The sequence below is a fragment of the Sturnus vulgaris genome, chromosome 1 (genome assembly GCF_052056855.1).
Source record: "Sturnus vulgaris isolate bStuVul1 chromosome 1, bStuVul1.hap1, whole genome shotgun sequence".
Taxonomy (NCBI): domain Eukaryota; kingdom Metazoa; phylum Chordata; class Aves; order Passeriformes; family Sturnidae; genus Sturnus; species Sturnus vulgaris.
Genome location: NC_142243.1, coordinates 1,036,078 through 1,056,480, shown reverse-complemented (window position 1 = coordinate 1,056,480; position 20,403 = coordinate 1,036,078). Strand labels below are relative to the sequence as shown.

General features: G+C 51.6%; 1 protein-coding gene across 6 annotated transcripts in view; it reads left to right on the top strand.

Annotated features, from left to right (window-relative positions):
* The window catches only part of MAP4 (microtubule associated protein 4), a 133,655-nt gene that overhangs the window by 101,668 nt on the left and 11,584 nt on the right, over positions 1 to 20,403 (top strand). For 2 of the 6 annotated variants that reach the window (XR_015806768.1, XM_088173170.1), the window contains exons 13-19: positions 9,259 to 9,359; positions 10,234 to 10,446; positions 11,834 to 12,011; positions 15,737 to 15,796; positions 16,256 to 16,578; positions 18,418 to 18,540; positions 20,191 to 20,283. Coding sequence is in view for 5 of the 6 variants with exons in the window: in XM_088173170.1 (XP_088029296.1) it covers positions 9,259 to 9,359; positions 10,234 to 10,446; positions 11,834 to 12,011; positions 15,737 to 15,796; positions 16,256 to 16,578; positions 18,418 to 18,540; positions 20,191 to 20,283 (1,091 nt within the window). In the remaining variant the exon portion in view is untranslated. The remainder of the gene's footprint in view (positions 1 to 9,258; positions 9,360 to 10,233; positions 10,447 to 11,833; positions 12,012 to 15,736; positions 15,797 to 16,255; positions 16,579 to 18,417; positions 18,541 to 20,190; positions 20,284 to 20,403) is intronic. The other 4 variants (XM_088173249.1, XM_088173325.1, XM_088173297.1 and 1 more) reach the window with 4 other exon arrangements.

Below are 20,403 nucleotides of genomic sequence, written 5' to 3'. Positions count from 1 at the left end.
GAGGGTTTTTCCCTGTCCCCTGTTCATCAGCAGAGAGGTGTTTATAGTAAAAAATAACCCCCCCAGCAGGCAGTGCTGGAAGGTGGAGCTGGTGCTGAACGTGCATTTCATTCCCAGCTCAGTTCTGTGCCCTGGGATCCTGAGCAGCCTCCCTGCCCCATCCTGGCACTCACCTTGCAGGTCTCCACCCAGCACCAGGCCAAGCACTCCATGGATCCATTCTAGATCCATTCCAGATCCATTCTAGATCCATTGAAACAAAAGAGTTTTTCCTGCTTTTCCTTAATCTCTCTCTTCTGCCTGCTGTGTCTGTTCACCCTGACCTCACATCTGGGGTAACAAATTCTGTCACTTGTACCTTTTTTCACCCTAAAAATACTTGAAAGAATTGTGCAACCTGATCCCAATCATTTGTATGGTGTCTCCACTTGAAGTAGACTTCCTTGGTTCTGCCCAGCCAGGCCTGTGGGACTTTTTGCTCAATATCTGCTCCTCTTGAGTTCTTTTAGTAGAAAGAATGAGTAGGAAAAACTTCTCTTCCTTGCAGACAGGTGGGTGTTGGTGTGATCACAGAATCCCAGGATGGTTTGATTGGAAATGGCCTTAAAGCCCATGTGGTGATGGAACATTGAGTTTAATTTTAGTTTAATTTCCTTTTACAAACTGTCCTGAAGGTGCTGCTGGCCAAACCCCTCGTGTGCCCACTGCAGGTATTTTCAGCCAGGAGATCCTGGCTGCAGATGAGTCCTGGTCAGAGCTGAGCCCAGGACCTGCCCAGCTCCCTCAGTTCCTCAGGAATCAAATCTCCCTGCACAAGTGGCTCTGATGTTCCCACCACTAAGGACAGTTTGGACCCCCACTGTGTGATTTATTGGCATTTAATTGTAGCCAGGGTCACCTCTGTGTGATTTATTGGCCTTTAATTGTACTTGGTGTCACCTCCAGTGCCATGAGTGATGTCCTTCAGCTCTGCCTTCACCTTCTGCCTTCTCTCATTCCTTGGCATCTCCCTGAGGTGTTTTCTGCTCTGAAACACCAGAAATTGCAGCTTGGGTCTGTCACACCCAGCATCAGCTCAGTGTTTCCATCAGGAAACCATCTTGGCTTTCCAGCTCAGGTTTCTTTATCATCCATGAAGTCCAGCATGACTTCCAGTCTCCTGAAGGATTTTTTTCCAGCACAGAACTGTGGTTTAGGTGAGCACAGAATGCAGGAGTGCCAGCAGCAGGGAGGGTGTGAGAGGTTTGCACTGATTGAAGGTGGTGATGGCATCAGGAATGTCAGCTCTGGTCAGCACTGCCCTGGTGCTGGGGGCTGGCAGGTTCCTTACCACAGGAAATTGTGTTTATAATACAAGGGGGGGAGGAAAACCAGAAATGATTGCAGCTGCTCTGTGCCTGGCTGGAATTGGGGGATGCTGAGGAACCTCACTGGAATTGGTTGGATCATTGGTGACACCTCTGTGCTTGAGTTCCAGGACAGGATTGTCTTTATCCTGCATTTTGAACAGTGTGCAACAGCAGTTTTATTCCTTCAGACGCTGAAAAGCTGGAGGGGGATTTGGGACAAGGCATGGAGGGACAGGACACAGGGAATGGCTCCCACTGCCAGAGGGCAGGGCTGGATGGGATTTTGGGATGGAATTGTTCCCTGGCAGGGTGGGGAGGGGCTGGGATGGAATTCCAGATTTGCTGTGGCTGTCCCTGGATCCCAAGGCAGGGTTGGAGCAGCCTGGGACAGTGGGAGGTGTCCCTGCCATGGCAGGGCTGGCCCTCCCAGCCCAAACCATTCTGGGAATCTGTGAATTCCATGTGAATTCCCCTGGCCCAAGCACTGCCCAAGCTCACCTGGGCACCTGGAGATTCTCTGAGGTTTCAGCAACATTCAGAGCAGCTTTAGGGCCAGCCTGGAACAGGAATTTGGGCCCTGGGTCTTCCCTGCCCCTCACTGAGATCCTGCCCCAGGCACCTCCAGTTCAGGTGTGGTTTTGCTGCTGGGTCACTTTGATGGGGAGCTTTTGGTTTTGGTTTTGGTTGTTCTCATTTAGAATTTCCCTTGCTGGGGTAAAAACAGAGTCTTAACAATCCTGGAGCTTTAGGTTTACAAATGAAGGTGAAAAGACATCTGGTTTATTCTCAATTCTTGATAACAAGGGAAAATGCAGACATTGACTGAGTTGCATTTGTTGCCAGATAAAATGCTGAGCCCTCTGTATTTGGGTCAAGCAGGACATATTGATTTAGCCTTTTCTGGAGAGGAGGAAGCAGCTCAGGGTTGTATTTCTGCCCAAATGAAGATTTGTTGTATTTGTAGGTACTTTTCTCTAAGAACCTTACACAAAAAGGCTTCATTTGAGGAAAGGCTTTATTTGGGGGTGGATTTTGGGATGCAGCTGCTCCTTCAGGGTGCTGGTGGATGAGGAGGAGCTGCTGCCTCTCTGTGGTTCCACAGGGACAGGTTTTGTTCCAGGGGTTGTTTACATTCAAGAGGGAGAGTAAAGACAAGGATGGTCATTGCCTTATTGCTTAATCTATTTCTCTTAATGGATTTTCAGCTGATGACTCTAATCCCGAGGAGAATTATGGAGCTGTTTCATTGAATGATGTTTTAGTTCAGCTTAGCCTGCTGAATATCCCTCACTGGGGATCTGGGGATGATGCCTGGCCTGGTTCATGCTGGGCAAGGCAGGTGACACAGGGACCTGTCACACAGAGCCAGGGGGACAGCTGGCATTCAGGGGATACAGCCAGATATCCATGGAAATGCTCCTTGTTAGAGGGAGAAAGGAACTGTAGAAAAATGTGGAATACTCTTAGGCAGGAGGGACCCATCATTGATCCAGCCCCTGGCCCTGCACAGAGACCCCAAAATCCCACCCTGAGCATCCCTGAGCATCCAAAGCTGCTGGAGCAGGGTGGGGAATGTGCCCATTCCCTGGAGCCTGGGCAGGACCAGGCACCCTCTGCATGGGACACGAGTCCCAAAAAGCAGCACGGGGTTACAGCCCCAGCCTTGGCCTGCCATGGTGCCAGAAAACAGGAGCCCCTTTGGTCCTTGGAGAGGAGCCCAGCTTGGATTCTGCCAGGGCCTTCCTTTGGGCGTGGAGGATGGAGGTTTGGGAATGTTCCTCTTGCTGAGCTGCTGGTTGGTGTTTGAGGGATTGCTGCACACAGGCTTTGCTCCTGACTCCTGGGATTTATAAAACAGTGCAGGAACATGGTTTAGCTTTAAAAAATCCTCCTGGATACATTTCTGTAAGTGCTATTACCTCATTTTACTTCTTCAGGGCATGCAAACAGCAAAGCTTTTCAGAATTCGTGCCTGTTTGGTTTTTCCACACCGATGCAGTTTCCCTGAGAGCTGTGACAACACCTGAAGGGGAAGGGCCCTGGGAGGCTGAAGGTTTGTGTGTCCTCCCTCCTGCCTTCGGCTCAGCATCACCCCACACTGCATCTGTAGGATGGAGGTGGCATAAGGATGCTGCTGTGTGCCTTTCCTCCAGCAAGTGGAGTTGTAGGAATTCAGAAAGAGAACAAAAGAAAAAATTATTGTAAATCCTAATGTTTGAAAGAGGGAAAGGTCAGGTGAAGATTTGGGAAAAAAATTCCTGGTTGTGAGGGTGTGGAGGGACTGAGATGGAATTCCCAGAGCAGCTGTGGCTGCCCTGGATCCCTGGCAGTGTCCCAGGCCAGGTTGGACATTGGGGTTGGAGCAGCCTGGGACAGTGGGAGGTGACCCTGCCATGGCATAGGGCTGATGATCTTCAGGGTCTCTCCATCCCAAACCATTCTGGGATTCCATGGAATGAGAACCATGTGTACAATATCTCAATCCACACCTCGTCCTCCGGAGGCTCTCTGGAATGAGAGGTGTGATAAATAAAACATCACCGTGGAGGAGCTCACCTCACCCAGGCAGTGGCCAGAGAGACTCCTCAGCCTGGAAGGGGGAGCGTGGAGAGGGAGCTGAGTTGTGGTTGCTGTCTGAAAAGTCAGCAGTGACACAGGAGTTGTGAACGAGAGGAGACAGTTCTGTTTTTCCAGGATAGGAATATGGGTCAGCAAACCAAAATAGCAGCAGCAGCTGAAAGCAAACCATGCTGGGTGACTTGAGAGAGATTCCAGCAAAGCTGTAAAACAGCTTCTGCCAGGAGCTTGGGAACTGTGAGGTTTTTGCTTTTTTTTTCACCAGGAGGGTGATCAGGTATTGGAGGAGAAGCCCCCAGATGTGGAATCTCCATCATTGGAGATGCTCAGAATAAGACTGAGCACACCCTGAGCAGTCTGGTGTGACTGGAGTGGGGAGTTGGGGTAAAGGACTCCCCTCATCCCTTCCAAGCTGCCTTGTCCTGTTATTCCAGTGGGACACCACTGCAGGTGGGAGAGGCTCTTGGACAGGCAGGTGCTTTCCAGACTGGAATTCACAGGATGGGTTTCTTTGAGGAGTGGGTGGGATTGGTTTTGTTCTCCTTCTGGTTAGGAATTCTATGAATAGAATAGGATAAAATAGGATAGGATAGGATAGAAATAGAATAGAATAGAAATTAGAATAGAATAGAATAGAATAGAATAGAATAGAATAGAATAGAATAGAATAGAATAGAATAGAATAGAATAGAATAGCTCTGCCAGCCACACATCCCTCAGCAGTGGCCCTTGGTGGCCACTCTGCTGGAACAGGGCAAGCCCAAGAGCTGAATTCCCATTCTTCAGATCTGTAGCAAGACTGATGTTGGATTTTAGCACAAGGAGCTAAATCTTCCTTTTCTGGGTGTAGTTTGGCACAGAGCATCTTGTTATTACAATTTCTTCTGAAAAATCACCACTGTTAATTTATTCTGAGTCTTGTTCCCTCCAACTCCAGTCCTGTCCAAACTGCACGTGCTGTTATTTGCTGGGTCCTTCATCCAGCCATGGCAGGTACCCATTTTCTGGAGACAAATCGATTTGAAAATCAGACTTTTCAACTTGTTGGCTTCAGTGGGGCTTTACCAGACCCAGCTTTGGTGCTTTGGGCTCTGTGGGTGGTTTTGGCTGGGTGTGCTGCAGCTCAGGGCTGGCTTGGCCACCCTCACACTGTACCAGTGTGGCATGGATGGAGCCATGGGGGATAAATCCTGTGTGTGCCACCTCCAGCCCCACAGCAGCCTGGAGAGCTGGGGCCAGGCTGGGAATTGGAAATCTTTTCAGGAATATCTGAGGAATTTCTGTCTGGTCTCTCTTGTGTTCTGGAAATGCTCTAAACTGCACATATAGGAAACATTTAGTTGCATTTACTGCTTTGTTTGCTTCCAGGAGAGGATAAGTCCAGAGATTGAAAGAGTAAAAATTACCAACAGCAGAAAATAAATTTTAAAATTCTGTGCTATTTCTGCCTGTGAGAGCTCTGCCAGCTCAGTAATCTCTGGATCAGCTCACCCAGACCTGTGGTTGTAAGGACAGCACACAGGCTTTTAGAATAAAGATTGTGAGAGCAAAATTTTAACCCAAATGCTAAAAAAACCCTTGGCAATCTGAACAAACCATCTGCAGAACACAGGCCAGGCAGAACCCTGGGAGCACTCCCATCTCAGTGACTTTTCCATCCCTCTGCCTGGGCCAGGGAAGGCTGGAGCTGGCCACGGGCAGCGTGGGGCTCCACCAGGAGGAGGCTCAGCCACTGGGATGGGGCTTTTCCAGGGAATGCTGTGGGCTTTGGAGGCCAGGATGGCTCTGGGGGACTCGTGGTGTTGCTGTTCCACAAGACACTTTAAGGGTTTGCTCCTTCCCCTCTGGTAAAACCCCAAACAAAATCCTGGAGTTTGGGGTTGAGGGGTTATTGTGGAGTTGTTTGTTCTCACTGGCGCACTGAAATACAGAATTGCTGAATGGTTTGGGTTAGGAGGGACCTTAAAGCTCCAGTGCCAGCCCTGCCATGGCAGGGACACCTCCCACTGTCCCAGGCTGCTCCAGCCCTGCCCAGCCTGGCCTGGAACTCAGCAGGGACAGGAACGATTCCCTGCACGGTTGGTTCTGGGACTCGTTGAGACATCCCCCAAAAATGGAGAGAGGATGAGCATGGGGATGGGGAGGATGAGGATGAGGATGGGGATGAGGATGGGGAGGATGAGGATGAGGATGGCCAGCACACTGCCATCACAGCAGGCAGAGGAATTGCTGCTGGCAGGGCTGTGCCTGCAGGCATCAGCTGAAGGTGAAGCCCATGGGAATGTCCTTCCCTGGCCCCTTGGAGCCCCTTTCCCTCCATTGTGCTGACTCAGCTGGGCTGGAGGAGCCAGCTCAGGGCACAGCAGCTCCAACAAAATCCCTTTCAAATAAAACGTCTGCCAGGGGCTTCTTGGGGGAGCAGGCAAACTGAAAAGTCTCCTAAATAATTCTTGCAGCCTAATGAACAAATTTGATTAAGGTTTGGCAGCTTTTGCTAATATTCCCTGTAACTAGGAAATGGTCCCAGTTCTGTGCTCTGAGAACACCCTCGTAATTAAACCATGAATGGGAGCAAATGTCCTGATGAGCACAGGACAAATGGATGTGAACCCCAAACGTCCCCTTCTGTAACCCTGGGGATGGTGCAGGGCTCTGTGTCCTGGCATGTCAGAGGCTGTGACAGATGGAGCCCCTCAGCTAGGGAAGTTCTCGACCCAGCTCCCCTGAATAATAATAATAATAATAATAATAATAATAATAATAATAATAATAATAATAATAATAATAATAATAATAAATAATATCATCATCATGGAATGGTTTGGGTTGGAGGGACCTTAAAGCCCATCCCAATCCACCCCTGCCATGGCAGGGACACCTCCCACTGTCCCAGGCTGCTCCAAACCCCAATGTCCAACCTGGCCCTGGACATTCCAGGGGTCCAGGGACAGCCACAGCTGCTCTGGGAATTCCATCCCAGCCCCTCCCCACCCTCCCAGCCAGGAATTCCATCCCAATATCCCATCCATCCCTGCCCCCTGGCAGTGGGAGCCATTCCCTGTGTCCTGTCCTATTTTTTATTCACCTTTTATCAAGCAACATGAAATACCATGAAATTCATGTTGTCACTGGTTCAGGAAGATGGAAACTGCTGGAGTTCAAATCCTGAACCTTTGGATGCTGTGGGATTTGAGGAGCACTCCCTGATCCTGGGAATTCATGGCATGGGTGCTGCAAGCCCTCATCAGGCAGGGGTTTAATGCTGGTGCTGAATTGGCTGAAATAATTAATGACAGCAGCTTCCAGCAGCTGGGAAGGCACCTTCATGTCAGGGATATTTGAGACTGGTGGGATTCCACATGAAGCCACTCCTGGGAATGGGCAGGAGGTTGTTTTCCAGGAGAGGGAAGTGCTGACAATGGAAAGGTTTATTGAAATGCAGGGGAGGAATCAGCCAATACAGATCAGCTGCAATAAAAGCAGGTTTTCCAGGTGAAACAGGCACAATTCCTAACAGTTTTGCATTAAAACAGGTGTTCAGCCTCTACGTTTTGCTGCTTTTCCTTCACAAGTGTCTTTTCTGTGCCCAGGATGCTCAGCCCAGTGCTGCAAGAGTGGAAAGGCAGATGGGTAGGAAGGGGTTAAACCAGTTCTGGGCTGGGGGAGGTTTATTCTGAACTTACCCCGGAGTCAGAACATAAAAAACAACAACCCCACACTGTGGTGGGAGGGAGGCACGGGCTGATTTTATTTCCCTGCCTTGTGCCAGGACTGAAGCATCCTCTGAGACCCTCCTGTCAAGGCTGACAAGCAGCAAAACGAGGAATCGAAATAATAATTTCCAAAAGATGTGCAGAACAGGCTGTTTACTGCTGGAAACGCTACCCTGGGCTTGTCACAATCTGTTGCAGGGTTATAAAAAGCAATGTCCAACATGGATAAGGCTGGATTTGAATGCCCAGATGACAGGGGAGATGCAGGAATTTGTGCTGGGCTCTTGGCACAGCAGTGGCAGCAGGAGGGAGCCCAGGGCAGGGTGGCAGTGCAGGAGGGGAAGGAGGGATTGGAAGTGATTTATGGGGAAGCTGTGCCTTGCTTGTCCCCTAGTGCTGAGCAGCACCAAGCAAGGGTCGCAGGGATTTGGGGAGGAAAGTGCTCCCAGTGAAGGTTTTGGTGCTGCTGCTGTGGCTGGACCCTGCTTTGGGGTCTGGGTTTTCAGAGGACACGAGGAGGTGCTGCTGCTCTCCTGGGGTGTGTCACAGCTCGGGTGACAGTGGCCAGAATGAGCAATCCCAGGGAGAAGTGGCACTTCTTGGAGCTGAGTGTGAGCTTTGTGCTGGGACAGCTGCAGGAGGGCTCAGTGTGGTCCTGTCTGCCCGAGTGGGATCTCTGTGTTCCTGCTCTCCTGGGACTCTTGGAATGGTTTGGGTGGACAGAGGCATTGAGGCTCATCCATCCCATTCCCCCCTGCACATTTCCACCATCCCAGGCTGCTCCCAGCCCTGCCCAGCCTGGCCTTGGACATTCCAGGGATCCAGGGGCAGCCACAGCTGCTCTGGGCACCCTGTGCCAGCCCTGCCCACTCTCACAGCCAAGAATTTCTTCCTAATAACCACTCTAAATCTCCCCTCCTTCAGCTCAAAGCCATTCCCTGTGTCCTGTCCCTCCAGGCCTTGTCCCCAGTCCCTCTCCAGCTCTCCTGGAGCCCCTTCAGGCCCTGCCAGGGGCTCTGAGCTCTCCCTGGAGCCTTCTCCTCTCCAGGGGAACATTCCCAGCTCTCCCAGCCTGGCTCCAGCCCTGCAGCAGCTCTGGGGGCTCCTCTGGACTCTCCAGGTCCTGTTCTGTTGGATCCAGGGCTGGGACCTGGGTGACCTTTCCTGCTGCTCCAGCTGTGGATGTGGGCAGAAGAAAGGCTGAGCTGTAACCACAGGGAGAGTTGGGAACAGAATCCCAGTCCAGGATAGGTGTAAAACCTGGAAGAGGTCAGAACTGCACCACTGACATGCCAACAATTTATTGTAACAACTTGAAAGATGAGAAATTGAATTAAAGCACAGGTTTCCTTCATCTGCTGTCTGGCTTTTCCCACTGGGATTATATGAGAAATGAGAATCTGGATTGAACAGCATCTGGATGACCCTGTCCTGTTGCAGTGAAAATCTTTCTTCCTGCAGATATTCTGGGGAAATTTTTCCACTAACACCAACCTGTGCTGTGTCTCCTGCTGCTGCTGTGTTGAATAACAGTAAAAAATACACCTAATACTAAAAAATACATCTTAAAAAAAAAAAAAAGCAAAGCTTCGACTTACAAATGTCCCTTCCTTCCGCAGGCAAAGCAGAGGAGCCCAGAGCAGCCGAGGCCGTGAGTGGCAGTGACATCACAGCTCCCCCCAGCAAGGAGCTGCCCCCCAGCCCTGAGAAGAAGAGCAAGGTAGGAGCTGTTCCCTGGCCAGCACCTCCCCTCCCGTGGCTTTCATTTGCTTTTCTGCTTCCTCTGCTGTGCCAGAAATTCTGTTTTCTGAGCTGCCACTCTGAGCCCTTGCCCTGGAGCAAACCCATTGGGTTCAGAGCTGTCACTTTTGTTCTCCCAGTGGCAAACTTTGATACAAGTGTGGAAGTTTTATTTCAGTGAATTCCCTGGCTGCTGTTGGTGATTGTAGCTGTAGTAAACACGGAGTAGAGGTGTAGTAGCAGTGGTACCCTGGGAGTTGTTCCCAGCACATTTCTGTGCATGCAGAGCCCTGCCCAGGGCCTGGCTTTGGAGCTCTGCTCTCAGGAGTCCCCTCAGTGTCCCCTGATGTCCCCAGGGGGGCCAGGGCCCTCTCCCCTGCAGGCCCTGCCCGTGTGACCACAGGAGCTGATCCCGTGGGGATTTGGAGCTCCCAATCCCTGTGTGCCCATCATTGCAAAGCCAGGGCCTGTGGATTTGTAGCTCTGCATGCCAGGAGCACCCAATTACTAATCCAGCTTTACCAGCCATTCCTTCTGTTGCTTTCAATGCTGCTGAAATAAATCCCCAGTATAAAGTTGGTTTGGAGCTGAATGGCAGAACCCCCCCCAGCCCTGGAGGCTGCTGCATTTCTGTCTTTGTTGCACTCAGAAAACAGAAAGCTTATTATTATTATTACTACTATTATTATTACTATTTTTATTATTATTAATGCTATTTTTACTATTATGATTTGTTTCCTTTAAAATATCACTTTTCTGTTGTTGCAGCTCAATGTTTTGGTTTACAATGCGCTATTTTTTGTTGTATTTCTTTGGTTTTATCCCGGATTTTGCTTTTTGGCCCAACCCTAAAGGCTGCTGCATCCACGTGCACTCCCAAGGCAGCAGCAGTGAAAGCCAAGCCCTCGGCCACCAGCAGCCCCAAGCGGCCAAGCTCGGCCACCCCGGGCACAAACAAAAAACCCACGAGCCCCAGTGCAGCTCCTGCTCCAGGCAGCACTTCCAAACGCCCTGCAGGCAGCAGCAGCCGTCCCTCCACCCTCACTGCAAAAGAGACTAAGCCAAAGGTAAGAAGTGCTGGCCCTGGGGAGGTGCCCTGCCCTCAGCCACCGGGCACAGCAGAATTCCTGTGCAGCTTCCCAGGGTGGGGCATCGTGTCCCTGGTACTGAACTGTGTCACCACAGAGGAGGATTAAACCTGGGGGTGGTGCTGAGATTGTCCTGATGAGCTGCCATGAATCAGGGATCCCAGGCTGGGACCTTCAAGTCCATCCCATCCCCATTCCCATCCCCAATCCCCATCCCCATCCCATCCCAGATTGCTCCAAACCCCATCCAGCCTGGCCTTGGGCACTGTCAGGGGTCCAGGGAGCAATTCCTTCTGTGTACAGCTCCTAAATCCAGACAAGAACATGGGAAACCTGACTGGAGACTTTTGATATAAATATTGAAGAAAAATCCATGTGAATGCTCTGTGTTTCCCATCAATGATCATTTTATGATGTCTGCTCACTGCAGAACTGCACAGGGGGGAATGATAACACTTAGGAAACCTTGGAGATGGGTAATTCCCCAAAACAGAGGATTTATGGACAGTGTTGTATCTTCCAGATAAGCAGGGAGTCCCCATGTGTCAGGAATGGGAGGTGTCCCTTGACTGTTCCCTGTGTGAGCTTGTGATCTTACAGAGTGGGGGAATATAAGTTTAAAAGGGAACATCAAAATCTGTTTCAGAATCTTTCAGTGGTGGCTGAGCACCACCACTCCTGCTCTTTCAAGCTCAAATTACTGCATTTGAATTTCTTTTAGAACTAACTCAAAATAACAGAAGGCAAATGAAAGCCTGGATGTAAATCTGCACTTTTCTCTGGGCTGGTGACTTTGGTTTGGTTCAAGTTTTTGTATCATTCTGAATCCCTTTTTGATAAAATACTATTCATTCCCTGGCATTAATTCAGTATTTATATACTTCAGAGATCAGGCAGTTGGCAAACAAGTGCCTGACCAGGGAAGAGTTTTCCAAGTGAGGGATGAGCCATGGACACCTGATTTTCCTGTCCCCAGTGTCTTAACAAATTGCAGCTTAGGGATCATTCCTGCTCTTGGAGGGTGGGAATCTCTCGCAGGAGCATTGCTGGTGTTCTGCTGGTTCCATTTTATCCAGAAATCAAATGTGGCTGGAGAGGCCTCCCCACATCAAAGCTGGGCCAGCCCTGGGTGGGAGCTGCTCCCTGCAGGCTCCGTGTGCTGCCCTGCCCTCCAGCACTCAATTATATTTGAATTGCACATCACTCAATTATGTTTTAATTGCAGTGTGAGCTGTCAGCAGTGCCAGGTGCATTCAGTGTTTGGGATCCCCCCAGTCTGTTCCTCCCTGGCTCTCCCCGTGCCCGCTGTTCTCTCTGCTTTGCCCGTGACGTTCCAGCTGCTCTGACACCCCCTGCTCCATTCCAGGTCACAGATGTGAAGCCCACGGAGAAGAAAACCTCCCTGTCCAAGGCTCCATCCTCCACCACTCCTAAAACTCCTTCCAGGAGCTCCCCTGCTGCTGCCAGGACCACGGCGCCGTCGCCGGTGACAGCAGCGGCTGCTGCCAGGACCACGGTGGCCACTCCTGCCAAGAGACCCTCGTGTGAGTGCCCCCTGCCCTGGGCTCCTGCCCTGGGGCAGCACCTCCACAGCCCCTGGCAGGAGGGGACAGCCAGGGGGGTCGGGATGTGCTCCCAGGGAACAGGGGCAGGATTGATATTGGGAATGTTCCTTCTCGGAAAAGGCTGCCCAGCCCTGGCTCAGTGCTGGAGTCCCCACCTCTGGAAGTGTTCACAAGTCACTTCATCATTGCCTGCATTCTGACAGTAGCTCAAATAGGGTTTTTTTTCCTTCCAGATCTTCCTCTTCCAAATTCCTTTCAGCTCTGTGTGGTCCAAGGTTAATTCAATTACTGGACACACTTGATTTAAGAGTGGGCATTCTATTCTGTCTGTGTTATGCCATAGGAACAGAATAATTTGCTTGGGAAAGCAAATCTTCAGAAGAGGACTTGCAACACCTGAACTGGTGTGTGAAATCCAGAAAGGGTTGAGCAGAAGTGGAGGATTTTTAGTAGAGCCAGGAGAATTTGGAGCTGAAATCACATCAGCTTCATCCAGAAATTCTGTCCCACTCGTACTGCTGCTAAAGGGGGAACTTCCCCTGAGTTCAACAGGAAATCTGAGCAGTGTTTTGGATAAACCAATGCTGTTCTCACTCCTTTTAATGGAGCTCGAGAGATGTAACACCAGATAAAATTATAGTTAAGTCTACTCAAGCCTTTTCAAATGACTGGGCTTCAGTGGCAAAATTTGTCAATAAATGTGTCAAATGACACAGGTTGGTTTGAATCTCAAAGCATGGATTCATATCCCAGCTTTCCCAAAAGAATTGCCATGTTTTAGCTGTGTTGGGATGGATTTGGCCTGATGGACATCCCAGACTTTATTCTCTGGGGGAAAAAATCCAATTAATCAAGTGTAGAGAAGTTGTTGCACATTCCAAGAGCCACGAATCCTGTCAGATCCCATGGACATCGTGGTGAAACTCATTTTGTGTGGTCTTGGAGGCAGACTGGAGCCCAGGAATGCAGGATCTGTTCTAATGAGTTGGGTTCATTCCTCCTGCCCAAAGTGAGCCACGAACAAAGGGGTGTTTGCTGCTGCCTGGTGAAAGGAGATGGAGGCAGCGATGCAGAGCTGCAGGGAGCCTGTTCCAAGAGGCAGCATGGGCACAGGGAGAGGCACCAGGAACGTGGTGGGACCCTGCCAGAGCTCAGGCTGAGCCCTGGGGGTGAGGGGGCTGAGGTCAGCTGGGGGAGGCTGACATCTGGGATGGAAGAGAAAAGGCAGGAGTGGGAAGGGCAGGGGGTCCTGTCCTGGGTGAGGTGGGATGGATGGAGCCTGGGGCCTCAGGGGAGCCACCATGAGCCCAGTGCTCAGGGCTTGGCTTGGCTTGGCTTGGGTTGGTTTAGGTTGGGTTGGGTTTGGGTTGGTTTGGTTTGATTTGGGTTGGTTTGGGTTGTGTTGGGTTGGTTTGGCTTGGTTTGGGTTGTTTTGGGTGAGGTGTGGGTGGGTTCATGTGGAGCTCTCAGGGTCACAGCTCTGATCAGCTCCTGTAGAGGAGGGGACAGTGAGGGGGTCAGGATCTGCTCCCAGGGAACAGGGACAGGAGGAGAAGGAGGTTGAGGCTGGATATTGGGAGAATTCCTCGTGGAAAGGGTGGCCAGGCATTGGGATGGGCTGTGCAGGGCAGGGGTGGAGTCCCCATCCCCAGAGAGATTTCAGAGCCCTGGGGACATGGGCAGGGCTGGGGGACAGGGCCTGGATGTCTTGGCTTTTCCAGCCTTAGTGATTCCTTGAATTCAGTGTCTCCTGGCACAGGGCTGAGGCAGAGAATGGGTTTGGGGTGAGGAAGGTGTTGGTGGCTGTTCCTCTTTCAGGACAGCTGCTGGTGCTTTTCTCACCCCAGGCACTCAGAGCTGCCATCGAGTTTTATTCACTGTCCCACGTGGATGTGTGTGTAAAAGCCAGCTTTGACATTAGATAGTTTCACTTTTTTCAGGTATTTTCAGGTCAGGCATTTTCTCTGCTAAAGGAGAGCCATGGGTTATGTGAGGATTGATATTTTGGTTTTTAATTTTATTTTTTCATTAGTTTTTGTCCCCCTCCCTGTGGAAGTGACTTTGATGTTGGCACAGGACCACGCTCAGCCCTTCAGATCAGACACAGATCAAAGTCTGTCACCACAGGCCCTTGTCCCAGGGGCTTTGTCTGGGTTTTCACCACCTCACAGTCACACAGACAGAAGTGTTCAGCTTTTGGCTCCCCACTGACACCAGCACACATAACATCTCTCTGGATATTAATGTAACACAATATTCCTTTGCCTTTTACATAAACCTAAGTCTGTTCTGTCCCTGCAGTTTCCCCAATTAAAGTTGTGGTCTCGAGGAATGAAATTAGGTTGGTTTGCCAGCCCCTTGTTTGAAGTGTTTGCTATTAATTATGTATCCATCCTTTAGGCCTTATTAAATTATCCAAATGGGTTTCACCTCATTAGCTGGAATCTTATCTGGGGTGTTTAATTGAATGCTTTTAGCAAAGTCAGGGTGGAATGATGCAGACTAACTTGGCCTGTAGTTATCTGCCTCTTCCCCTTGCTCTTTCTGGTATTGATATTCCATAAAGGACCCTGACAGCTGCTGGAGTGTATCTAAAAGTCTGAGACTTACTGAAATTAGATACTGAAAAATGAGGGTTTTCATAGTTTCTAACTTGGATCTTTTCCATTTATTATTTCTTTTCAAAGTTGCCTTCCTTTGGCTGTTGAAATGAAGCAGATTTGACCCAAACTTGCTCATCACTGATAGTAAAAACCCTACAATTTCATGATCAAAAACCTCATGATTTTTAAAGAATCATGAGTTCCTTAAAGTAAAGTTCCATTTCTGTTTTTCAGTCTGTGGTTTTTGCCTTGATCAATCTGATATTTGCTTTTCTCCTGCCTGGAGAAGTGTGGCTGCATCCCTGGTTTAGAGTGTCCTCTGTGTAATCAGGACATGATCGTTGGGCTTTGCCCAAAGGCAGCTCAGTTCAGGGATTGATTTTTGGGTTTATACAATTAAAATAGGGGCCAAAATATGTGCAACAACTCCTGTGCAAGAAAATTGGCACAGGGTAGGACTGGTCTGGCAATGAGAGCAAGGTTGGGCAAGGACAAACGTGGGGCTGCTTTTGTTACTTTTTAAAGAAAGGAAATGTTTTGGGATGGGTTTTTTTTACTTGGTTAGGGTTTTTTTAAGAAATGAAGGTGTGGCAGGATTAAAATGCTCGCAGTGAGTGCTGCCAGATTGAGGATGTCAATTTGAGGAGAAACAAAAGGCAGCCCCTGGCAGGTGTGTGCTGTCACTGGAGGAGGATCCTTTGGCAGGAGCTGCTTTGGCTGTGAAATCCCAGGGGGTTTTGGTGCCAGCAGGAGCTCCCCAGGCAGGTGCTGACCCAGAGCAGTGACCCTGGGCTGAGTGCGGGGTGCAGGGTTCAGGGGTGCAGGGTTTAGGGGTTCAGGGGTGCAGGGTTCAGGGGTGCAGGGATGCAGGCTTCAGGGGTGCAGGGTTCAGGGATGCAGGGTTCAGGGGTTCAGGGGTGCAGGGTTCAGGGGTGCAGGGGTTCAGGGGTGCAGGGATGCAGGGTTCAGGGATGCACGGTTCAGGGGTGCAGGGTTCAGGGATGCAGGGTTCAGGGATGCAGGTTCAGGGGTTCAGGGGTGCAGGGTTCAGGGGTGCAGGGATGCTCTCCTGCCCTGCTGAGCCTGTCTTTGTCTCGGCAGCCATCAAGACGGACGCGAAGCCGGCGGACGCCAAGAAAACCTCGGCCAAGTCTCCCTCAGGTACCTGCTCACCTTCCATGGCCTCACAGAAATCCTTCCTGGGAAAACCCTGCAGGGCCATCCCCCGGCTCTGCCAAGGCCACCCCTGACCGTGTCCCCAAGTGCCACATCCACAGGGATGTTAAATCCCTTCCCCAGTGGGGACTCCACCCTGCCCTGGGCAGCCTTTCTGGGGAAGGAATTTTCCCAATATCCAACTAAAGCTTCCCTAGCACAGCCTGAGGCCGTTTCCTCAGTGTGAATCCAATCCCCTTTATCCGGGGCTGGGGTCATTAAGGGGGTCCCTGTGCATCTCTGGGAATGGGGGTGTCCCAGTTCAGGCTTGGAGCACCCTGGGCTAGTGGGAGGTGTCCCTGCCATGGCAGGGCAGGGCCGAGCTGATCTTTAAGGGGCCGTGTGACTGAGGCCGTTTGTGTACCAGGCTCTGAGCCGTTCTCCCCCTTCCCTGCGACCCCACAGCAGATTCCAGCCGCCCCAGGAGCGCTCCCGGCAGCGCCACCAAGAGCAGCGCCACCACTCCTTCCACCACGGCCTCCTCCAGCGCTCCCAGCGTGCCCGGGGCAGCCTCCAGCCGGCCCAAACCCAAAGCCGCCCCCAAAGCTGCCGCGGCCTCCACGGTGTCGGCAGATGCCAAGAAAACCGCGGCCAAGGGCGGCAGCGCCGGCACCAAACCCGGCGGTACCAAAGCGCCGCGGCCGAGCAGCGCCGCGCCCGACCTGAGGAACGTGCGCTCCAAAATCGGCTCCACCGACAACATCAAACACCAGCCCGGGGGAGGGAAGGTGAGCCCGGCTGTCCTGGGGCTGTCCTGGGGCTGTGTCCTCACTGCCAGCCTGGGGGCTGTGTCCTGGGTGCTGTGTTATGGGTGCAGTGTCTTGGGTGCTGTGCCCTCCCTGCCAGGCTGGTGCTGTGTCCTCACTGCTGGGCTGGGTGCTGTGTCCTGGGTGCTGTGTCCCCACTGCTCTCCAGGCTCCTCACTGGGTTCCTGCACAGCCCCTGTTCCCTGCAGCTCCTGCAGGAGTCCAGGGCTCTGCTGCTGCTCTCCTGTCCTAGAGAGACAAGATTCCAAGTGTCCAAGATCCTCCTGCTCAGAATCTTGTCCATATTCCAGCCCTTTGCTTTTGAGTTGAGGAAGAAAGTCTGCTCAGTTCCTTCTGAACCTCCTGAACGGTTCAGGAGGTGGAGTGGTGCACCATGGTGAGGGCAATGTGGGTTCAGGAGCAAGTTCCACAGCACCTTTCCCATGCCCAGCTTGTCAGGCCCGAGGCTGACACAAAAGGAGTCTTTTGGGACCACCCAAAAGGTGGTGGCCACGAGGAGAGGGTAGTGCTGAGAAACCACGAGCAGAGATAAAACCTGGGGCTCTCAGTGCTCTTAGATGGCACTTCCACCATCAGCACCTCCCATGGAAGGATAAAGGTGTGGGGACACACCTGCAGACCCTGCTGACCATTAAACAACAACCACAGAACCTCCATGAGCTTATATATATATAAATATAGATATAAATTTATATATTATTAAGCTTATAAGCCCAGCCTTGGCCTGACCACGTGTGTGAGCAGCAGCCACAGGGCTCTGATTCCCCCCCAGATCTTTGCACTTCTCTTTGCTCCAGCTCTGTGGTGCTGAATAAGCCAGGCCAGAGCTTTAATCTGCTGCCAAGGGAGCAGGTTCCATGCTGGGAGCCCTAATCTGCTCTCAGGCACATGGAAAGTCAAGGGCACTCCTGGCTGGGTGCTGTGTGTCCCAGACAGCATCAATACACCATGGATTTATCCTCAGAGTCAGCAGCACAGCACAGCCCTCGCTGTGTCACCTCAAGGGACTTCAGTTTGCACTGTCCTTAATTTTCTAAATATTTTCATAGAGTAATTAAATCCTAACAATTGCCTTGTTAAGCAAATTGTCCTTTTGGTAGTCTGACTTACACTGGGCTGTTCTTAGAGTCTCAGAATGTTGTAGTATTGGGTGTTTTTTTTTTTGTTCACTGCTCTGTAGTGAAATACAAGATTTATGCTGAGCCCTCAAAAAATGCAGGTTCTGCTGCACTTCCCTGCATCTCAACTGGCAAAGCAAGTGCTCTTATCACTGGATATTCTCGGGTAGTTGCTGAATTTTTACGAACCCTGTAAATTTTCCTTCCACGTTCAGCTGGGCTGGACTCGGTGGGTGCAGCAGCCTTTGTGTGGGTGGGAGGTGAAGGAGCTGTTGGGCTCTGCAGAGTGGCTGGGGGATGAGCTGGGAGCAGGGGCTGTGTGCCCAGCACAGCTCCCACTGCACCCCTGGCTGCCTTTGCCTCCCACATGTGCGTGTGAAGGAGCTGGTCCTGCACTGCTCTTGTGTTCCCCGGGGGTTTGGTCGGATTTGTTTTGGCAGGATCGGTGTCCTGGGGTCACTTGGATCCCGAGGAAAGGCACCAGGAGCTTTTTGAGAACGGAATCCCTGCCCCGTGCCTGCTGCGGCCTCGGTGTCAGCCTTGCTGGGCCTGGGATTATCCTTGGCCTGGGAATTAGAGGAGTTCTCCTGGGTCACCTGCTGGCCCAGCTCCCTCCGTGTCCCCACGTGCTGCCCAGTCTTGTGCTTTTGCTGGTTGAAACCATCCCTTTGTCTCCATGCAGGGGAAGGTAGAGAAAAGGCCGGAGTCGGCCGGCGCCGCGCCCAGCTCTGAGCCCAGCGCGGCCTCTAAGGCGGCTCCTAAAGTGGCAGCAAAAGAGGGGGTCCCCAAACAGCCCCATGGGAAAGTGAGTTCCTTTCACACTTTGCTCTGGGGGAGATGATGAAGGAAAACGTTTCCATTGTGAGTCCCTGTCCCCTCCTGTCCTGTCAGTGCTGTCCTGCTCTCTCCTTGCACACACACTCCCTGTTCTCTCCTGTGCACCCTGAGATGTCCCCAGGGAGATCCTCCAGGCAGGGACCTTCCCCAGCTCTCCTGGAGAGGTTTCCAGAGCCCTCCTGTTTCACTTCCAGGTTAATACAGGCTCAACTTGGAGTCAGAGGGTTTGCCTTAAACCCAGCTCTTCACACACGAGGCACAGAGGTTGAGTTCACAGCTGCTTCTTTTAGGATTGCAGAGCATGAAGGGATTCACATCTTTCCTGCAATATTCCCAACCCAGCTGTACCAGAACTCTGGAACTCCACCCTTAGGCCATCACCACTGGATGGGTTACTGCAAAGTACAAGGGGATGGCGTGAGGTGGGAGTGCCACAGTTTAATTCCAGTATTATCAGGCAGGAATGGTGAGGACTGGAGAGGATTTGTACTTCCAGGGGTCAGGGAACCACCCCACACTCCACACTCCATGGCACAGACGTTCCCAGAGCTGCTGTTCCCTGAGCCCAGCCCTTGTGAGCTGGCTGAGGAGCTCTGGGAACCTGCCCAGGGACAGTGTTGGGTGATCCCTGCTGTGCTCCAGATTTGTCACCTCTGGTAGGAATCAGGATCCAGCTGGGGCCAGCTTGTGCTGTGGTAAATAACTCCAGACTAAACCTGTGTTGTAACTAACCTCTGCCAACACTGGTGTCTAACCCAGTTTCTGTGAGTAGAGCTCACCTAAACCTCTCCTCTTGTACTCACAAATCACACCCTCACTGAGGCTGGAGAGGCCCCCTGAGGTCATGGAGCCCAACCATCCCCCAGCACTGCCAAACCACCCCCAACCACATCCTCACACCCTTAAATCTGAGTCAGTGTGAAGGAGAAACAATTTCACTGACCTGAGACTCATCTGAGATCATCTAACTGAAGGTGTCACCACCTTCAACAGAAAAATATTTCTTAGCCCCAGAAACTTCCCAGGGCTTTGGAGGAAATTCCAAATTTGGAAATTCCTTCCCTTCTTTACTGCCCAGGGTTTTAGAGGGACTTTACCCAAAGCTGGAGCCAGTCCAGCTGTGGGCATGGAGCAGCTCACAGTGTACTGGGAATGCTGGCTCCAAGGGCTGGCTGTCCCTGCTCTGGGAGGTTTCCAGAGCCCTGGGCAGTCCCAGCCCATCCCTCTGGGCTGGCTCTCCCAGTCAGGGGCTCTTCCTGCTCCAGGAAGGTTTCCAGGGCCATGGGCAGTCCCATCCCATCCCATCCCATTATCCCATCCCATCCCATCATCCCATCCCATCATCCCATCCCATTATCCCATCCCATCCCTCTGGGCTCTCCCAGCTCCAGGGAGGTTTCCAGGGCTCTGCAGGGTCCCCAGGAGCTCTGTCCCCAGCCTGGCACTAACCCTGTCTGTTCAGCTCCTGTCCTTCACTTTCTCTTTCTCTCCTCCTTGGTGGCTCTCCCAGCACTGGCTCGAGTCCCACACGGTCCCTGCTGTCCCCCAGGCTCCTGCCAAGTGACAACTCTAACCAGTGCTCTTCCCTTGTGTTGTTTTCCATTCTGTGACGTTCCAGGTCCAGATAGTCTCCAAAAAAGCGAACTACAGCCATGTTCAGTCCAAGTGTGGTTCCAAGGACAATATTAAGCATGTCCCTGGAGGTGGGAATGTAAGTATGGGTCTGGGCAAGCTGTGTGTCTGCTGGCTCCTGCTCTGTGCTGTGCTGGGTGTGCCAGAGCCCCAGGGCTCCTGGAGGCACCTCAGGCTGCAGGATTTTTGCATTTCCTCT